The 19,711-nt window shown below is 48.1% G+C and overlaps 1 protein-coding gene across 1 annotated transcript in view; it reads right to left on the reverse strand.

The window, feature by feature from the left end:
- Positions 1-19,711, reverse strand: part of AFAP1L2 (actin filament associated protein 1 like 2) — a 220,492-nt gene that overhangs the window by 93,399 nt on the left and 107,382 nt on the right. Inside the window, exons 3-4 of the mRNA XM_029610465.1 lie at positions 14,187-14,264; positions 13,989-14,089 (exon numbers count right to left, since the gene is read on the reverse strand). Of these exons, the coding sequence (XP_029466325.1) occupies positions 13,989-14,089; positions 14,187-14,264 (179 nt within the window). The remainder of the gene's footprint in view (positions 1-13,988; positions 14,090-14,186; positions 14,265-19,711) is intronic.

Consider the following 19,711-nt stretch of genomic DNA (forward strand, 5'->3'; position numbering starts at 1 on the left):
ACAATACTTCGGATAAGGTTTCGCCAATAATCTGTACAGAGGCATCATCAACTCTCTTTCCCTACTGGTTATGTCTTGTCGTACACATCCTAAGCTTTTGCCACTGCTTTGCTGCCCTCTTTTGCTACTTTGAGATCATCAGGTACGATAATCCCAGGAACTCCTCCTGTTCAGAGCACGCCGGTATCTCACCCCCTCATCACATATTGTGCCCTTAGATTTTTGTACCCTAGATACATAAGTCTGCATTTATTTGCATTGAATCTTAACTGTCAAGCAGTCAACAACACCACAAGCTTTCATAGAGCACTTCTCATCCTGTCTAGTCCCTCAAGAGGAGTCCACTCTATTTCAGATTTTAGTGTCATCTGAGCTGCCTCTGAGCTACGTCAGTAGCCCTTACTAATCATGTCCCTGTCAGATCCTGATGGTCTCCTCATCTCATGCCAACAGGGAGCTCTGTGGGCTCGGGAACTAGCCGGTCAGTCCTCCCCGCGTCTTGGTCTGCTCTTCCTGCCGAGGGCCATCTTGTTTTCTGCCTGGATACATACATAGTCCCGGCTTCCAGTCAGCAGGTTGCCAGAGCTTGGTTCTCATTCTCCGCCACACCACACCCCCTTATCGGAGTCCTGTTTCCTGAGTTTGTCTCGCCAATCTGGCCTCAGGGTCACTCTCCCGACAGACCCGCTTCCGTCTCGCTTTCCCCTCTCTTCATCAATATGCGCTCACATCTGTGTTGTTTCCCTTCAGGTGTAGAACTCTCCTGCTCTCTAGGAGGTTTGTCCCGTGAGGCGCTTGGCTAACCCATTCTGTTTCATTTTTGTGGCTGTTTTGATTTTGGGGGGATGCTTGCTTTTCTGCTTCCATGTACCAGTCATTTTCCAAATACAAAATTGTTTGACCTAAAGGAGAGCCCCAGCCCGGCAAAGGGAATCACATTGCCTCCATCGCGGAGCAAGCACAGGCCTCCTCCCAGAGACATTAGAAGAAACAGCTATTTTTACAAGAAAAGCCACAGTGAAAGTGACTGGCGATAAAGATGAGTGTAACAGAAACCAGAATCTGTGACTTTACCCTTCTCCCTTTCCCAGCCTTCCCTCCTCTTCTGCTGTGCATCTCTTGCAGCCGCCCTCCGAAACTTGCTATCTGGCCCTGTCTGTGACAGGAAACAGCGGCCCTGCCCATCTGTTCTTGGAAACAATCTGGGAAAGGTCAAAGTGTTACTGCAAGCCTGGAAGACGACCGACAAAGCAACGATGCTTTAAGCTGACAGATAATTCCTTAGCGTCATCACTAGTACTGCTCTCCTATTCCAGCCACGAGGGCTAGGGTGATTCCTACGTCCCAACATTTTGTTATCTTGATATAGGCATTTCCAGAAGACATAAACCAAGCAATCTCAGTCCTGCTGTGTATTCTACCGGGTGGATGAACACAGTGAAATTAAACGGAGCATAAGTAAAGTTGGGCCTTAAGCAGGTCTGACCGTAGGAGAGTGTGGGGCCCAGAGCAGTGATGACCGTAGGAGAGTGTGGGGCCCAGAGCAGTGACGACCTTAGGAGAGTGTGGGGCCCAGAGCAGTGATGACCTTAGGAGAGTGTGGGGCCCAGAGCAGTGACGACCTTAGGAGAGTGTGGGGCCCAGAGCAGTGATGACCTTAGGAGAGCGTGGGGCCCAGAGCAGTGATGACCTTAGGAGAGTGTGGGGCCCAGAGCAGTGATGACCTTAGGAGAGCGTGGGGCCCAGGGTAAATATACATTTTGGAAACCCTCGGCGGGGCCCTGGAATGCTGAAATTATAGTGCTGGGGATGGGGGCTCCCATGGCAGTGCCGGGCTCAGGGTGGTCGCTCCTAATCGCCCCCTGAAGACGGCCCTGGCCTGGAAGCGAGCCTGTGGAATGGTCCTGTTTGTAAGGATACAAAAGGTTGACCTCATCCTCACCCTCCCGCCCCTCTCACAGAACGCTTTTATAAACTGTGACCTCAAAACATGCCGTCGTGTTTCAGCCTCCTATCAACTTTTACTTTTCTCTCTCTCCTTTCGGGCATGAAAACTGTGTAAGTTGGGCATTTGGTGGGCAGATGGCAAGAGGCGTGACACCAAGCCCAAGGCTAATATTGCACTCCACTTGTCAGAGCATAAGCGGAGACTTGAGACCCAGGTTCCAGTCTCACCCCCAGCATTTATCATGGTCCGAGTAAGTCTCTTTACCAGCCTGTGAGAACAAGGCAGTTCTACGCACTTTGGGGCTTTCTGATCCCTCTCAAGCTGCTCTCCCCCGGCACATTCAGCCATTTGCCAACCGTGGGCTCCAGCCTTGCTCCCTCTCTGCTCCTGCCGGCTCCTGCAACAGCGTACATCCACCCACAGAGAAAATGCAAACCTTAAATATAATTCAATGTTATTTATTTATCAAATGCAAAAATCCTATCTATCACACTCATACAGCATCATACATTCGCACACATTAACAATATATTAGAAAAGACACAAATACCCCTAGTATCAAATAATCACATAACACTTCTTGTTACACACGATCAATGAATCAATAAATCCCAAAAATCTTCATGTGACGCGACATGTATTATATATGCACAAGCGATGCTCTTGGGCTGTGGCGGCCAAACCTGGTAGGGTCCTGGAGGCGGGAGACTCCGCCGAGTCCATGGCCTTGGCAACCTATTCCACTTGGAGGTGGACCCTTGTCCTGGAGCAATGGAGAACGGCTCCCTGGTACGGACCAGGGAGCACTGCCCCAAGGTGGCGGAGCACAGGAGGAGACAGAGGCTAAGATGAGCTTCACCACAGGAAGCCCAAGGCCTCCCCGGATGGAGCCCGTAGGGACCCGGGCCTCTTGGACTTAGGTGGGCCTCACAGGGTCTCCCGGAGAGGTAGTAGAGAGGCGTGCCCACAATCAGCAAAGGAGAGCGGTCAGACTTCACGCTATTGGCCTGGAGAGGCAAGGAAGGCCCAAACAGCGTAGGCGATGACAAGGCAAGGGACAGAGCTAGAATCAGGAGATGTAGTCAATGGTAGCAGAGGTCAGAATCCGAGGATCAATCCGAGGAATAGACAACGAGGCAGAGGTCAGACGAGGTCACAAGGCAGGCAGGGGTCAGGATGCAGGCAGCAGACAGGAAGGTCAAGGAACAGGCCAAGGTCAGTACCAGAGAGACAGTCCGAGGGTACTACCTGGGAAGATGAACAGACAGACGCAGGAACAGGACACTGGAACAAGGCTGGAACAGTAGGATCCTGGAACAAGACTGTGAATGCGGAGGCAACCTAGCACACAATACAATGCCGACCCAATTGCCAAGGCAAGGAAGTGCAGGCAGCAACTTCCTTATATTGTTCCATTAATCAGGGCACGCTGCGGAGGCTGGGCGGTCTGCACGCGCGCACATAGGGACGTGGCCGATGCCACTGCAGACGCCGTACTCCGGCGTGAGGCCTGGTGTGCAGTGGAAGGCCCGGCGACCGCCGCCATGGGATGCTGAGACCTAGCGGAGCTTGCGGCTGCCGCTGGGGAGGCCGACCCGTAACCTGCAGAGGAGCTAGCAAGGTGAGCAGGCCCGTGCGTGGGCCGGACGTGGACGGGACGCGCAACACTTATGACCACTATAGTTACTACTGAACTCGGCTGCGCGGCTGCTCTTTGGCTTAAGATGAAATGATCACATTATAACTACATTAATTGAACTACACTGCCTGCTAATTCATGAAAGAATCAAATACAAGGTCAGCATGATAATTTTTAAATTGTTAAATGACCAAACATCACTGGGCCAATGCTATTCTGAGATTCTTTTTTTTTTTTGTCAAGATCATTTTTATTGGTGAGTACAAGCAGGTCAACAACCATATACGCTGAGATGTACAAATTCTCATCCCCATTCAGAAAACACTCAATGAAACCATCCTTTTCTGGGAATCTTGCCTAGTCACCATCAACTCCCTACTAACCAACCTTCACCTTGCTCTTAATGCAACCAAAACCGAACTACTCTTTATATCCAAGCAACCTGAACACGACTCCCCCTCCACACCACCACGCCCCACCATCTCACCCACACTACCCCCCTCCGTAAGAGACCTGGGAGTCACACTTGACCAACACCTGAACTTCAAGCCACACATCAAGTCCCTACTTAAAGCAGGATTCTACAAACTCCAGATCCTTAAAAAGCTCAAGCCTTTACTCCATACTCAAGACTTCAGGTTAGTCCTACAGTCCACCATTTTCTCCAAAGTGGACTACTGTAACGCCCTGCTACTAGGCCTCCCATACTCCACCATCAAACCACTACAAACTTTACAGAACGCCATGGCACGAATCATTACTAACACACATAAAAGAGAGTATATTACACCCATTCTTGTAGACCTGCACTGGCTGCCCATCCAATTCCGCTCCCAATATAAAACCCTTACCATTCTTCACAACACTCTCTACAAAAACAACTCCCCCTGGCTTAAGGAAATGCCCCACTTTCACTTCTCACTCCGCCCCACAAGATCCACCTCTACAGGCACCCTTCACACCCCCCCCCCCTCAAGACAGCCCGCCTCTCCACCACCAAAGAAAGAGCCTTCACCATCGCAGGCCCCGCCCTCTGGAACTCCCTCCCCACTCACCTCCGTCTTGAACCCTCCCTGCCCAATTTCAAAAAAGGCATCAAGACCTGGCTCTTCAGACAGGCCTACCCCGATACCAACCCCTCGTAGTCCACCCCCCTGAAACCCTCCAAGTTTCCCTGAACCCTCCCCCTGCAACCCACCCAACCCACCCTACCCCTGTATCGCACCCCGGTCTCCGTACACCAGTGTAATTAAGCTAAATGTACAACCTGTGTTAAATGCTGTAAATAAGTTATCTCTTTATAACCTTCCTTGACCGCTGTAAATAAGCTACAATGCTTAACCCACGTTAATTAGTCACTCTTTTAAATACCGTTACGTTCCTTTACTTTCTCAGCTGCTATCCCTTCCTCCTTTAACTTTCTCCCTCTCTCCTCCCCCCCCTTTTGTTCCCTCCTGCTCCATCACCCGCTCCCTGTTTTTTGTAACTTTCCTCCTTTCTCAAGTTTATTGTAAACCGGCGCGATGTGCTCGCACGAACACCGGTATATTAAAAAGCTGTTAAATAAATAAATAAATAAATAAATGACCACGTAAAGGAGTTCTAAGCAATTCAGCATATCTACATGTTTTCAATGCCAAGGATACACTCCTCAAAGAGCCTCAACCAAACATAGATGGTGTCCTGCGTGTTCTCCTTTAAAGGTCCAATGGACCAAAACCACCAGGCAGAATCACAGCAGACACCCCCACATACCAGTCACCCTACACAACACACGCTTCCACATTCATCCCATCCCCCCTCCCCCCACCCCTAGGAGATAGCGCCCCTGCGAAACTAACATTGCAAACTCTTGATAAGTACCCAATGTTGACGGGCTACAGTACAATTCAGTACCCCTGCCCTTCATTTCTGCACTGGTCCCAGTACACTAAATGTCTTTGTTCTTTGCAGTCGGACAGAAACCCGGGAGCTATTCATTTCCAAGATGGGTGATATCTAATAGCTAGCAGGGCTGATTGAATGTCCAGTGGCAGAAGCGTGAAACAAATAGACCAACAATTTCTGTAATTCTGGTCCGGCGCTCTTACGCTGCCCAGGGAGGCCAAGCACTCCATTTGCATTAAAGATGCAAGCCGGTAGTACCAGGCCCACAGTGAGGGAAATTGCCATGCTGGGTCAGACCAAGGGTCCATCAAGCCCAGCATCCTGTTTCCAACAGAGGCCAATCCAGGCCATAAGAACCTGGCAAGTACCCAAAAACTAAGAAGAGGGAGGCGTGCCCGGCGATATCCAGTCAGCTAAGGTCGTGCGACATGCCAATAACACTGCGGTGTGGCCATACTTGTCCAGTGATAGCCGATAAGTGGGAAGAGTTCCACGCAGTCCTGACAGAAGGTGTTATGACTGGGGTAGTGGACCCTTGGGCCGGCCATGCAGAGTGAAGGCGGAACGTGAAGTAGACTCTGCAGAGATGGAATGGCCGGGAGGCGGCATGGAGCTGGGAGACCGAGCAGGAGCTTCGCCCTGGAAACCCGAGGTCCCCCCGGGAGGAGCCCGTGAAGACCCGGACCGCTGGGACTTAGGAGGGGTCTCCCGGAACGGAGGATCAGCAGCGTGAAGGACGGTCCAAGTTCAGGGCTGGCGGCAGACAAGGAAAACCAATAGATGAACCAGAGTCAGGAACCAGGAAGACAGTCCGAGGGCAAGGCAAGGCTGAGAGTGGAACGGAGGCTGGTCAGGAGTGGAGGCTGGATCAGGAGTGGAAGCAGGATCAAGCCTGGAGCAGGAACGGAACAGCAATTGGATACTCACACAGGAGTAAACCTCGTTGCAAGGCGATCTCTTGGAGCAGGGCCTGGGTTTAAATACCCTGCTGGCGTCTGACGTCACTCTGGGGGCCGGCCAAGGTTTCCCACGCCTGCAGCTTTATAAGCTGCCTCTTCATGGGCGCATATACTCGGTGGGCGGGGCCATGTCCAGGAACTCGACGGAGTCTCCCTCATGGAGACGCCGTAGCAAGGAAAGGCCCGTGCAGGCCTAGAATCTCGCCGGAGGGGCCGGCAGACCATCGGGGCTGGCAAAAGAGGTAAGAGCCCGGTCGCGGGAGCCGCGACCGGGATCGCAACAGAAGGAGCTTGCCTGTCCGGCCGATGGTAGAGCCTGTGCATTGAGCAACGACTACAAGCACTCCATTCCAAAACATTGTTAGGCTAGTGCAGGTAAACAGCTGATGAGTCAAGGTACCTCTCTCCTGGTTACATTTTATACAGAGGGACGAAGGCAACCTCCCCAAGTGGTAACGACAAACATCATCACAAAGAATATGGTGTAGAATCTTAAATTGAAGTTCTTGGAGGGATAAATCTGGTAGGCTCTTGGGCATGTACTTAAAACAAGAATGCAGGTATGTACTGGAGATGTCTGTCGCTCACGCCTCCGGCCAATACAGCGCTAGGGAAGCAATGTGTTGAGATGAGCGATATGCCTTGCCCAGCTCACACCATCCCTTGATGGAGTTCTGTTTTAAAGCAACATCAAAAAACCACTGGGCAAAGATGGATTCCAGGTGGTAAACCTCTGGCAGTCCATCGGAATGATTGGAGGTAATGGCGCGTCTGTAGGTATGCAAAAAAATGTTTAGATGGTAGACCATAAACCGTCGCCAAGGATGTAAAGTCTCTCACCGTCGAAGAATCCCTGGAGTAAAAATGAAAGATAAACGGCAATCCTTTATGAAGTCAATCATCGAAGGTGGGATAACTCTCACGTCCTGGGAGGAAATCCTGGTTACCCAACAGTGGCATAAAAAGAGAGATTATACCATCCAGGCCCCCCTGTGCCCTAATCCAACGCCAGGCCTGTCGGCAGGGTTGAACCAGTCTACGAGGGATTTCTAAGTTGCGGAAGGCCTCATTGCTGACCTGCAGAAGAAATAGGGGAGTCCAAGGGGAAACCATACTTATGACTAATCCATCCTCACAGTAAGAGTATTGATCTAGGAGCTACTCCCCAATATAACAAAGTTGGCAAGCCACATTATAGAGCCGAATGTCCAGCAGGCCCAGCCCTCCTCCCTCTCTAGAGTCTGTCAGTACCTTATATCTCAGCCTAGCTTTCTTCCCAGCCCAAAGAAGTTTTTGGAGCGAAGACTGCAGCCATTGTACATAAGAACTTAAGAACATAAGAAATTGCCATGCTGAGACAGACCAAGGGTCCATCAAGCCCAGCATCCTGTTTCCAACAGAGGCCAAAAACCAGGCCACAAGAACCTGGCAATTACCCAAACACTAAGAAGAACCCATGCTACTGATGCAATTAATAGCAGTGGCTATTCCCTAAGTATAATTGATTAATAGCCATTAATGGATTTCTCCTCCAAGAACTTATCCAAACCTTTTTTGAACCCAGCTACACTAACTGCACTAACTACCTTCTCTGGCAACAAATTCCAGAGCTTTATTGTGCGTTGAGTGAAAAAGAATTTTCTCCGATTAGTCTTAAATGTGCTACTTGCTAACTTCATGGAATGCCCCCTAGTCCTTCTATTATTCGAAAGTGTAAATAACCGAGTCACATCTACTCGTTCAAGACCTCTCATGATCTTAAAGACCTCTATCATATCCCCCCTCAGCCATCTCTTCTCCAAGCTGAACAGCCCTAACCTCTTCAGCCTTTCCTCATAGGGGAGCTGTTCCATCCCCTTTATCATTTTGGTTGCCCTTCTCTGTACCTTCTCCATCGCAACTATATCTTTTTTGAGATGCGGCGACGTCTTTGCTAGTCAGCCAGCAGGACAACGTGTAATTTATACAGCAACTTTGGCATAAGCACCATTTTGAGAAGGGCACTCCTGCCAAATAGGGAGAGCGGTAAGGATCGCCACACCTTGAGTTATGCATCCAACTCCACCAATGTGCTCTTTATATTCAGGTCAAAAAGGTCTGCTGGGTCCCACGGGATCCAGGCCCCCAGGTATTTTAGCTTATTCTGGGCCCACATAAAAGGGAACCCTCCTGGCCAATTGGGCTGTACTCTAGGGTCTAGTACTTGTGCCTCTGACTTAGAAAATTTGATGGCCAATCCAGCTATAGTTCTAAAAAGGGTAAAACTACGGATAATTACAGGTATACTATCCCTGGGCTGCCCCACAAACAACAGGATGTCATCAGCAAACATCGCTATTTTCATCTGGTGGCGCCCAATGCGGAGGCCCCTGAACTCGCTGTCCAACCGCAATTTGATAGCCAGAGCCTCCAGCGCTAGAACGAACAGGAGAGGGGATAATGGGCACCCCTGGCGTACTCCACATTGAATGGGAAAGGGCTCTGATAGGGCACCATTAAAAAGTAGCCGTGCGCTGGGGTTGTCATACAGCGCCCTCAACCAAGTTAGAAAAGTGCCTGTGACACCATAAGTTTGTAAAGCCCAAAACAGGTAATCCCACGAGAGGGAGTCGAAGGCCTTCTCTGCATCCAGGCTCAACTCTAGAGCTTCGGTCTTCGGATGAAAATTTAAGAGGCCAATCAGGCGTCTCACATTTTTTACACCTTGCCTCCCTTTAATAAAGCCTGTTTGATCCGCATGAATTAGGGAGGGCAATGTGGAATTTTATCTGGCTGCTAGAACAGCTGATAAAAATCTTTAAATCTCCATTAATATGCGAGATGGGTCTATAGGAGCCCACCTCCTGGGGGTCCTTTCCCGGTTTTGGGAGCAGAACTATAGTGGATTGATTTTCAGTGGGATTAACTGAATTGCCATGGACTAAGCTATTTATTTATTTATTTATTTATTTATTTATTTAAAAACTTTTATATACCGGTATTAGTATGCATACATCATACCGGTTTACAATGTAACTTTAAAGGTAGAAATTACAATGAACAGGGAGGGCGAACAAGGAGGAGTATACAAAGAGCAGGAGGTGGAGGAATTAAAGCAATAAATAAAAACTGCAACGGACTATTTACAGGAATATACAAGGCGTAGGCAAGATCTTGCAGAAGTCGGTGTACTTAATCAGGGTAGGCTTGTCGGAAGAGCCATGTTTTAAGTTTTTTTCTGAACTTGGCGTAACATGGCTCTAGCCTGAGAGTGGTAGGGAGGGTGTTCCATTGTTTAGGGCCTGCAATGGATAGTGCACGGTCCCTAGTAGAGGAGAGGTGGGCTTTTTTCAAAGGGGGAATGGAGAGGGTGCCTTTGTTGACAGTGCGAGTGGGTCGTTCAGTGCGTATAGGACGAAAGGGTTCATCCAACCAATTGGAATTGTGCTGCAACACAGGTAACCTGTGCTGCAACACAGGTAACAAAGGGAACTTCAAGGTCTTATAAAATTCGGGCCCCAGCCTATTGGGGCCGGCCGCCCTCCCCATTTTCAGGCCATGGATAATAGCGTGAATTTCCGTGTCAACTATTGGTTTGTTTAACAGGATAAGCTGTTCCTCGGTTGGCCTAGGCCATGGAAGGTTATGGAAGAAGTCCTCCATTGCCGGTAGACTACTGGGCTTCGCCCCATAAAGTCCACTGTAATATTCGTGGAATCGAGCCGCTATGTCTTTAGTAGTTATTTTACAAGCCCCTGTCTTATCTTTTATACTAGTAATGAGGGATTTAGGTCCACGTGCTCTAACCAAACTGGCTAGCAACTTACTGGGCCGATTGCCATACCGGGACAACTGATACTTGTAATATCGCATAGATTTGTTCGCTCGCTGGTGGAGGAGCACTTGTAGGGTCTCACGGATACCCTCCACCTCCCATTTGCTAGTCTCCGACATCGCCTGTATATGTCGAAGTTGAGCGTTTTTTAATTCCACCGTTAGTTGAAGGATCGCGCTATTACGCTTCTTATTTTGGGTAGCAACGTATGCGATAATAAGTCCTCTCATTACTGCTTTTCCTGCTTCCCATAGAACCCCGGGTGCGACTTCTAGGCTAGAATTTGAAAGCATATACTCCTCCCAACACTCCCAAGAAAGTGAGAAAACGCTTTATCTCGTATTAAGCCCAGGGGCATGCGCCACGAAAAGGGAAGCTTAGGGGTCCGCCCGAGGGTGACACTTACTGACACTGGGGCATGGTCTGACAAAGCAATCGTACCTATTATTGCTGCAGTCGTCCCAGGAAACATGGGCTCCGAAATCAAAAAGTAGTCTAGCCGGAAATAGGACCCGTGAGGGCGGGAGAAAAAAAGTATAGTCTTGCTCTCCGGGATGTAGAGCCCTCCATATATCCAACAGGCGCAGCTCTTGACACAAAAAATGTACTCCCATACGAGTATCATTGGATTCCACGGGCTTAGGAGGCTTACAGTCTTCTTGCTTATTCGCTACGATATTAAAGTCTCCCCCCAACAACAATGCACAATCTGAAAGCTCACTCAGAAGCCCCAATAAGTGTGTGAAAAACCCATGCACGTATACATTGGGAGCATATACATTGCACAACTCCACTTTTGGCTGGTTACATAGTCCCTGGACAATGACGTAACGGTCCTCTGGATCGTGCCACACTCGTTCAGATTGGAAGGGTAATTGTTTATGAATTAGTATGGCCACCCCCCGTTTCCGTGAGGAATAGGAGGAGAAGAAGCACTGCCCCACCCACTCTCTCTGTAATTTGGCATGCTCACCTGCCGATAGGTGAGTCTCCTGGAAGAACACCACCTGTGAGCCCATACGTTTAAAGGCCATCGATAATTTCTTCCGTTTGATAGGAGAGTGGATTCCATCCACATTAAGAGACGTAAACTTTACCGTAGCCATGGTACTGAACACGCTAGGGGTCTGCCTCGAGGAGGCATTTCAGATCAGGTGATACCCTCAGGAATCCCTCGGCTCCCCGGCCTGAGCCTACAGGATCCTGTGGCAGCAACAACATTATGAGCCCGTCATTATCCAGCGTTAACGGCCTCCAATCTGATTTAATATGCGCATCTCCTAGTACTCCCAACCCTATCCCCAACATCCACACCCTTCACACCAAGCGTCCATCCACTCAAGCTTATGTGTTTCACCTCGTAGCCCTAGGAGGCCCGAGATATCAGTGCCCCCCCCCCCTCCAATCCAGAGTGTGCCGACATCCCCCTCCACCTCCCACCCCCCACCCCCGCCCGCCAGTGATTATTTGAACTGTTTCAACATAACAACAATATGAGCAACACAGAAAGTCGAACCAGTAAAATGCAGAAAATATTAAAGGGATGTGAGACTCCAGCGTCCGTATACCGTCTTGAAAGCGCAACCTGGTGATCAATGAACGATGAACTCCAGAATGATAAAGTGACCTGTCGGCAGGCCTAGGGATAGGTAACCGCAGGTTCAGCAGCGCTCAGGTGCATAACAAACTTGGAAAAGTATGAAAACAGCAACCTTGGCTCAGCTTCCTTGTACAGATTCACTAGTTGCAAAGTACCGAATGCCCTTCGTGCAAGGATATGTGGACTCAGCCTGATCCCAGACTCTTTATCTGTGAGTCCGCTTCACTCTAAGGGACTGCTCCTGGAGCGAAGGCAGCCAGGAAGTTAGAAGAGTCTTCATGCTTAGTGAAAAATAAAGTCTTATTGTCATGTTGAATGCGTAACTTGGCCAGGTAAAGCAGCGCAAACAGAATGCCTCTTTTATGCAGTTCAGTGCGCGTGGGGGCCATAGCTCGCTGCTGTGAGGCTACCGCTGCTGAGAAATCGTTGAAGATTAGGATTCGGCTGCCCTCATATTCAAGTGTGGGGTGCTTCCTGTATTCGCGCATTAATTGCACCTTGTGCAGCCAATTTATGATGCGCGTCATGACGGGTCGTGGCCTATTGACCCCTTCCCGGGCTGGGCCCATCCGATGAGCACGTTCGCAGTGTAGCTGACCTACAAGGGATGCCAGGCCCGGATGGTTAGGGAGCCATTCTTCTACAAACTTGTACAAATCATTTTCTTTTACAGTTTCTGACAGCCCTACTAGTTTTACATTGTTGCGGCGATTTCTATTCTCCTTATCTTCTATCCGGTCCACTGCAATCACAAGTCTGTCGTCCTGCTCACCCACTCGCTGCTCGACGCCATCTAATTACATTCAAGAAGAGACTTAAGACGCTACTGTTCAGACAAGCCTTCCCATAACCACTCGTCCTTGCCACAACCTCCACGGACCTACTCTTCCCAAGCTTAGATTCCTAAGCACATTTTTTTCCGCTGCCTAAGCTATCCAGTATATGCATTTGACTTTCATTAAAGCTATTGTAACCCGATTCCATTCCACCCCCCCCTCCTTCCAACCCCCTCCCTCGGATTTCCTTTTTACCCCAAAAAGCCAATTCTTTCAGCTCTTACCAGTTTGATTCGTTATATTTTCCCCTTGCTTAAGTTGTATCCAAGTTTTTTTCTCCTCCTGTTCTATGTAAGACAATTTTTTGTCACTGTCTGTTTATGGTTGTAATGTAAACCTGAGTGATAATTAACTCTGTTATTTGAACTTCGGTATAGAAAAGTTATAAATAAATAAATAAATAAGCGCTTGGCCTGCCCTTCCAGCGCAGCTTTAATATCATCCATCGCTGTTTGTAACTTAATAAGCCGCTCGTCTAGGGCGCCGGAGACCTGCGATGATATTTGCAGGAGAACATCCTCCGACACGGAGGTGGAGTTGTTTCGCATCCTCTGTGCTGGTCGCCATTTTGGCAGCGGGGGTCCCTCGCTCTGTGCAGACTCGGGAGCTGCGATGATGCATCCCGTGCTTCCCCACCGCTAAACGTTACAGGAGCACAGTGGTTTTGTTGTGTAGAGGTTCCCTTCCACGCTCACACTAATTTAGTGTGCAGTGGACCGATTCCCCGGCAGATGGTAAGGGATTTCGGGAGAGGGGAGCATGGAGCTCTTGAGTTAAGCATCCGTGCGGGGTGACGTCATCCCCGGAAGTCGCTATTCTGAGATTCTATCAACCTACGAGATCATTGTGCTCTTCCCAACGTGGTCTCCTTGAGATTCTGTCCCCAAGAGAGTGTGCATTCTCCATCGCAGGGCCTACCCTCTGGAACTCTTTTCCCACTGACATCAGACAATGTGACTCTATTAAGAGTTTCAGAAAACTAGTTAAAACGTTTCTTTTTAACCTAGCCTACTTTTAAGTTTTACGTTATTTTACTCTAGTTTTTAATTACGTTTATGATATGTTGTTGTTTTAATTATGAGTTTTTAAGTTGTTTATTGTTTACTTGTTTGTTTTATTTTCATCATTTTGTGTTCTTGGTCTTACGATTTTAATATTATGACTGTTTTCTTGTTCATTGCCTAGTCCTTTTTGTGTTAGGCGATTCATAAATAATAATAAATGTAAATGTAAATATATTTCATCACCCTAATGACATGTGACCTTACTGTGGAAGCTACACAAGAGGATAAAAATAGGACTTACGATTTTGGGAGGGGGGAGGCTGGGAAGACACTTCTGAGGGGCTAGCAAATGCTGGCTGGATTCCCCATTGGTCAGAGATTCTACTGTTGTGTGATCCAGAACTAAAACACAGGAAAATAAAACATTTGGTAAAGAATATGTAGTGCGGTACTTCAGCTGGATCTATTTACATTAAGAAAGAGAAGCCAGCTTCCATACCTTGCTCTCGTCCATCTTGCTCCTTATCCTGCTTCTTGAGAACCACTTTGTTCATGTAAATGTACTCCTCATCGCAGCCTAGGGCGGAGAAGAGTGGGATACGTAAGAGACTCGAACCGGGGTCCCAACAACTCCTTCCCTACAATATCTCCACTACTGAGTTTTATACATATCAAAAAAATGCAAGGCCAGGTCTTTATGGAACCAGGTGGCTACTGTACACTTTTTAAGAGAACCAGGAAGGTACTGTCCATGCCAGAGACTCTGCTGTTATATGTAAACAACACAATTTACTTTTTCTTTGAAAAGACAACACACCGTTTAATATTCCTGGTCCAGTCTCAACCAATCAGCCAGCAGCTCATGAGGTGTAGGATCCATGAAAATTAAATAATCTCCGACAGGATAAGGGTTGCCATCTTGGGTCTTTTGGGACCAACCATTCAACTAGCCTTCTGCCTGTGCCCAACCCAGCCTCCATAGTCCTCCACTCAGCAAGCTAACCAACCTCCTGTGTGGGCCCAGTGGAAAACTAAGCAGGTTGTGTTAGGCAATCTGCCTTCCCTTACCCAGAAACTTCAGTGCTCTCTTGCAGCCCTTTTTCTCAGATGCACAACTTGGGTTAGTCTCTTCCTCTCTTCACCTTCTGCCTTTTCCATTCCCCAACTCCCTGGTTAGCCCTTCCCATTCCCCCTTAGACCAAAAGCAACCTGTGGGATGGGCAGCCCAGCGGACCTAGCCAACTTCTCTTAGCAACAGAGTCAGCCTGCTTTTAAGGTGTGGAAAGAGATGAGGCAGAACATTTCCTTGCACTGCACATAATCAGATACATTTATGAGGAAGGCTTGGAGAAGTGGCTTGGATTATTCAGAACCATGTCATCATCATCATCATCATCATCATCATCATTTATTTATTCCATGCTGTGTGGTCAGGGCCGGTGCTTCCTATTAGGTGAACTAGGCGGTCGCCTAGGGCGCCAACCATTGGGGGACATCGAAGAGCAGCCATGTGGGGCCACAAGCGGAGCCTATCCCGTTCGCATCAGAGAGCAGTAGAGGTTTGGTGGGCCGCAGGGGCACAGGCACAAGGCAGAAGGTTCGCCTAGGGGGCCTAATACCCTTGCATTGGCCCTGTGTGTGGTTCTGATATCCACTCTGAGGGAGAGGTAGGGATTGTAAAACTGAATTGTTGGTGTCGATGGCTGTATGGACGTTTTCTGTCATCATGTGTCTATGTTTCTGTAGGAGATCTCACCTGGTGTGGCTTAAGTAAATATGGATTGGTGTGCGATCTGGCAAACCACAATCAAAGCCAGTAATGACTCTCATTTTAACTTATTGACCTGAGATGTGGGTGCAGCTGATTTGGACCCTCACTTGACAATGTTATCACTATAAGATTGCTGCCAAAAGTCACAGATTAGGAGAATTAAATTGCAATCTGACTTCCTATCCATACTTGCAAGACAATATAAAAATGTGATTTTATATAGTGCCTTTCCTTCAAACATGATCCTGTTGTGCTTTGTTATGTTATATTCCTGAAACCTAGCCAAATCTGGGGTAGAATGCGTGTCCATTAACGTCTGGTGTCTGACCTGCAGCTTCCAAAGGTGGAAAAAAGAGAGCAACATGGTAACAGTAGATGGCTTCAGATAAGCCAATTGACCCATCCAGTCTACCTAGTTATTATTTCAGTCTACACTGCTAAGGAGATATCTCGACTGCCAGCTATAGAAGCTTGATCGCTTGTAGGATATCACTCCTTATCCAAATCAGATTTTGTTCTCTTGCACTTTGGGCCTCTACTCTCCTGGGTGGATAGCCTAAAAATTCCCGTATTTAATCCAGCAACAGGCCCCCATCCCCTCATCCCCTTCCCAGTGTTTAATTGTAAAGCTTCGCAATCATGTAAACGGCTATCAAAGAGATGGCCATAAACGTAAGGTGCCAAAAGATTTTCCTGAAGGATGTACGGAGAGACACAACAAAGAAAACACGGCAAAGAATATCTGGTTAAGCTCAGCGATGTCCTGGCAAGGGTCTGCTGAAGGGTCTCTTCAATAGACCTTTGGAGTTGCGTGGGGTCCCGCAGGATTGGGGAAGGGCGGATGTAGTCCCTCTTCATAAAAGTGATAACAGAGAGGAGACTGGAAACTACAAGATGGTTAGTCTTACCTCATTGGTGGGGAAAATTGATGGAGACTGTTCTGAAGAAAAAGGATAGAGAAAAGGATAGTGGACTACCTACAATCCAGTAGTTTGCAGGATCTGAGGCAGCAGAGTTTTGCTGGGGGTAGACCATGTCAGACGAATCTCAGAGATTTCTTTGACTGGGTGACTAGAGAATTAAATCAAGGACATGCTCTGGATGTGGTTTACTTGGACTTCAGCCAGGCTTTTGATACTTCCTGCACAGAAGGCTCATTAATAAACCGAATAGCCTGGAGGTGGATTCCAAAGCAGTAATCTGAATTAGAAACTGGTTGAGTGACAGAGGGCAATGGTAAATTGAGGTCACTCTGAGGAGAGAGGAGTGATAAGTGGAGTATCTCAGGGATTGGTCCTGGGGCCAGTTTTGTTCAATAACTTTGATAGCAATATTGTGGAAGTGTTAGAGGAAAAGTTTGCCTTTTTGCGAATGACACAAAGATATGCAACAGAATGGATACAGCTGAAGGTATAGTGTTGTAATTTGGCGATAGCAGCTTGGGAAACAGCCAGAAGGAATATGGAGGCAGACTCTAGCTTTTTCCCCATTAGGTGCAGTTTATTTATAGTAAAAGAAAGTCAAACAAACAAATGCAGCTCACCTTAAGTTCAGGTAGCACACAGATATTAGACATAGAAGGTCTTTGCATAGAATGCATTTCTGTCTGCTCCCTGGGGCCTGTCTAACCTTTCTGGTCCCTGCCTTCTTATGTTATGTCTGGGCCCAAAATCCTTTGCTGGGTTGGGACTTAAGGAGGACCAGACCAGAGAACTTTGGCCAGTCCCTTAAGGTGGTCTGAGGGAGTTTTCTGTAGACTCCCTCACATACCCTCCCCCTCAGCTCAGCCTTGCCAGAATGAGCACATGCCTGTATCAAGGACACCTCTTTGGACAGGAAATTTGCATTGGCATTCCCTTTTCCTTCCCTATGTCAGATCTTATAGTTGAAGGGCTATAGGGCCAGGAACCATCTCATCATCCTCACATTGGACTCATTTCTATTCAGGGGTGGATTGGCCTATCGGGGGATAGGGCATCCCTCGGTGGGCTGGTCGCGCTAATCACGTGGTCTACCGAGCGCGGCCGTGACAGAGCCGTGCTTGGCAGACCATGTGGTATCTCCTGGGCCAGCCTGGGCGGCGAATCCCCGGGCCGGTCTTCATCGGGAATCCGCCGCTGTTTCTATTTATCTATAAGAGAGGTTAGTGGTCCATTTCGCAGGTAGTAACACAAGGCCTCAAAGGCTCACTTGACTGCCAACTGTAGAATAACGCCTCTCCTGAAGCATCAGCTTCCAGCTAATATATGCCACAGGATGTTCCTGACTATCCTTTTCTTGGAATAAGACTGCTCTCAAGCCTACTTTTGAGGCTACAGTCTACACCACAAAGGATTCGGTGAAGTCTGGACTTATCAGCACCAGTTTGGAACATATTGCCTCTTTCAGAGCCCTGAAGGCCTTCTCTGCTTCAGCTGACCACTATACCTTCTCTAGTGCTTTCTTTGCCAACAGCCTTGTGAGAGGCTCTGCTTTCTCCAAGTAATTGGGGGATAAACCTTCTCTATTATCCCATAAGGCCTAGGAATGCTCTCACTTTTGCTTTTGTTTGTGGGACTGGCATCCTGGTGATTGCCTCGATCTTCCGGGTCTGTGGATGTACCTTGCCCTTTCCCAGGGTGTAGCTGAGATACTGGACTTCTTGCCCTCCCGACAGGCACTTCTTAGGGTTGGCCTTCAGTCCTACTTTCCTCGGATTGGTTAGCGAGGTCTGGAGTTGGCTTAGACGTGTATTCCAATCTGGACTGTACATCACGATATCATCCAAGCAGGCGGTTGTGTACCTCTGATGTGGGCGGAGCAGGTGGTCAACCAAGTGTTGAAATATTGCAGGGGCACCATGGAGTCCAAATGGGAGGGTAGTAAATTGGAAAAGTCCTCCTGGTGTCGAGAAAGCAGTCTTCTCCTTCGCTGCTGGTGTGAGAGGTACCTGCCAATAGCTTTTTGTAAGGTTCAGGGTAGAGATGAACTGGGCTGATCCCAGATTCTCAATCAGTTCATCCACTTGTGGCATCGGGCTCCCATCTGGCTTCAGCATCACACTATGGGTGAGGACCAATCACTGTTAGACTCCTCTACAACCCCGAGCTGGAGCATCTTTTTTATTTTGGTTTGAATGACGCAGCGCCTGGTTACAGGAATCTGATAAGGTCGTTGCTGTACCACAATTCTGGTATATAATTGTGCCAATATTTTCTTCCGGGTCTTTTCCTCTCCCAGGTGACCCCCTAGAAGATGGCCATGTGCTAGTTGACAATATGGTTTGGGAACTAGGAATTGTTCTATCAATTCCCCCTCCGCACTTCCTTTTCATCACAAAATAAGGAGAAATCGTCTGTAAATTGTGCTCCAAGGACTACCTTTCCTTCCACCCTCTGTATATGCTCCTCGGTCCACTTAAAGGACTCATCCTCCCTCTGGTCCCATCTGAAGTTCCCCAGGTCACCCCCTTTTTCCCACTCAAAGAGGCCAGGTAAGACATTTTGGGTGGGTGGGTGGCTGTTCTTCCCCTGACTCCAATACCTCCTTCCAAACTGCCTCTAAATTAGCAGCATAAGTGCATTTGTCCTGTCGGCACTGCCTCCAGGGCTTAGGAGTCTACGAGTCTTTATGATAGAAATCTGGATCATTCAAGGGAAAGAATTCTTTAAAGTCAAATTTGTCGTTGTTGTGGCTGGATGAACCCTATATGAGCTAGTTCATCCAGCTAGTTTGCACAGTCCTGACCTATGACCTTGGGGTAGGGTAGCCAAGGAAGAACTCCCACCTTAATTTTGTCTTGGCCGACCGAGGTCTTCAGTTGTACCTGGCTTGTTGGAGACTGCCTTTGGTCACTACTCTGTCGTAGTCAGTCTGGACTTCCTTCAGTAACTCTCTTCGAACAAGCAATTTCACACTCCCAGAGTCCATTAATGCTTAGGTTGGAATGCCATCTAACTCAACCATAATCTCAAAAGTAGAGACCCCACAAAATTACAAAAGTGTGGGACCATGGCATTAATGTCCATGAATTCATCTTCTGTATGGGAACAATCTCTACTATCAACATACAATATGCCTCTGAATCAACCCCCTGAGCAAAGGGAGAAATATTCTTTTATTTCAAAGAAAGTTTGACCGGTGCAATAAACGTTAAGGTTATAGCCACAAACCAGAAGAAAATTTCCACTCTAAAGAGGTTAATCTAATTCACAAAAATAACCAAAATGTTAACCCCGCATGCCCAATTTATGTTATTGTAGTGGACCAAAATC

This window comes from Rhinatrema bivittatum, chromosome 7 (assembly GCF_901001135.1).
Source record: "Rhinatrema bivittatum chromosome 7, aRhiBiv1.1, whole genome shotgun sequence".
Classification (NCBI taxonomy): Eukaryota; Metazoa; Chordata; class Amphibia; order Gymnophiona; family Rhinatrematidae; genus Rhinatrema; species Rhinatrema bivittatum.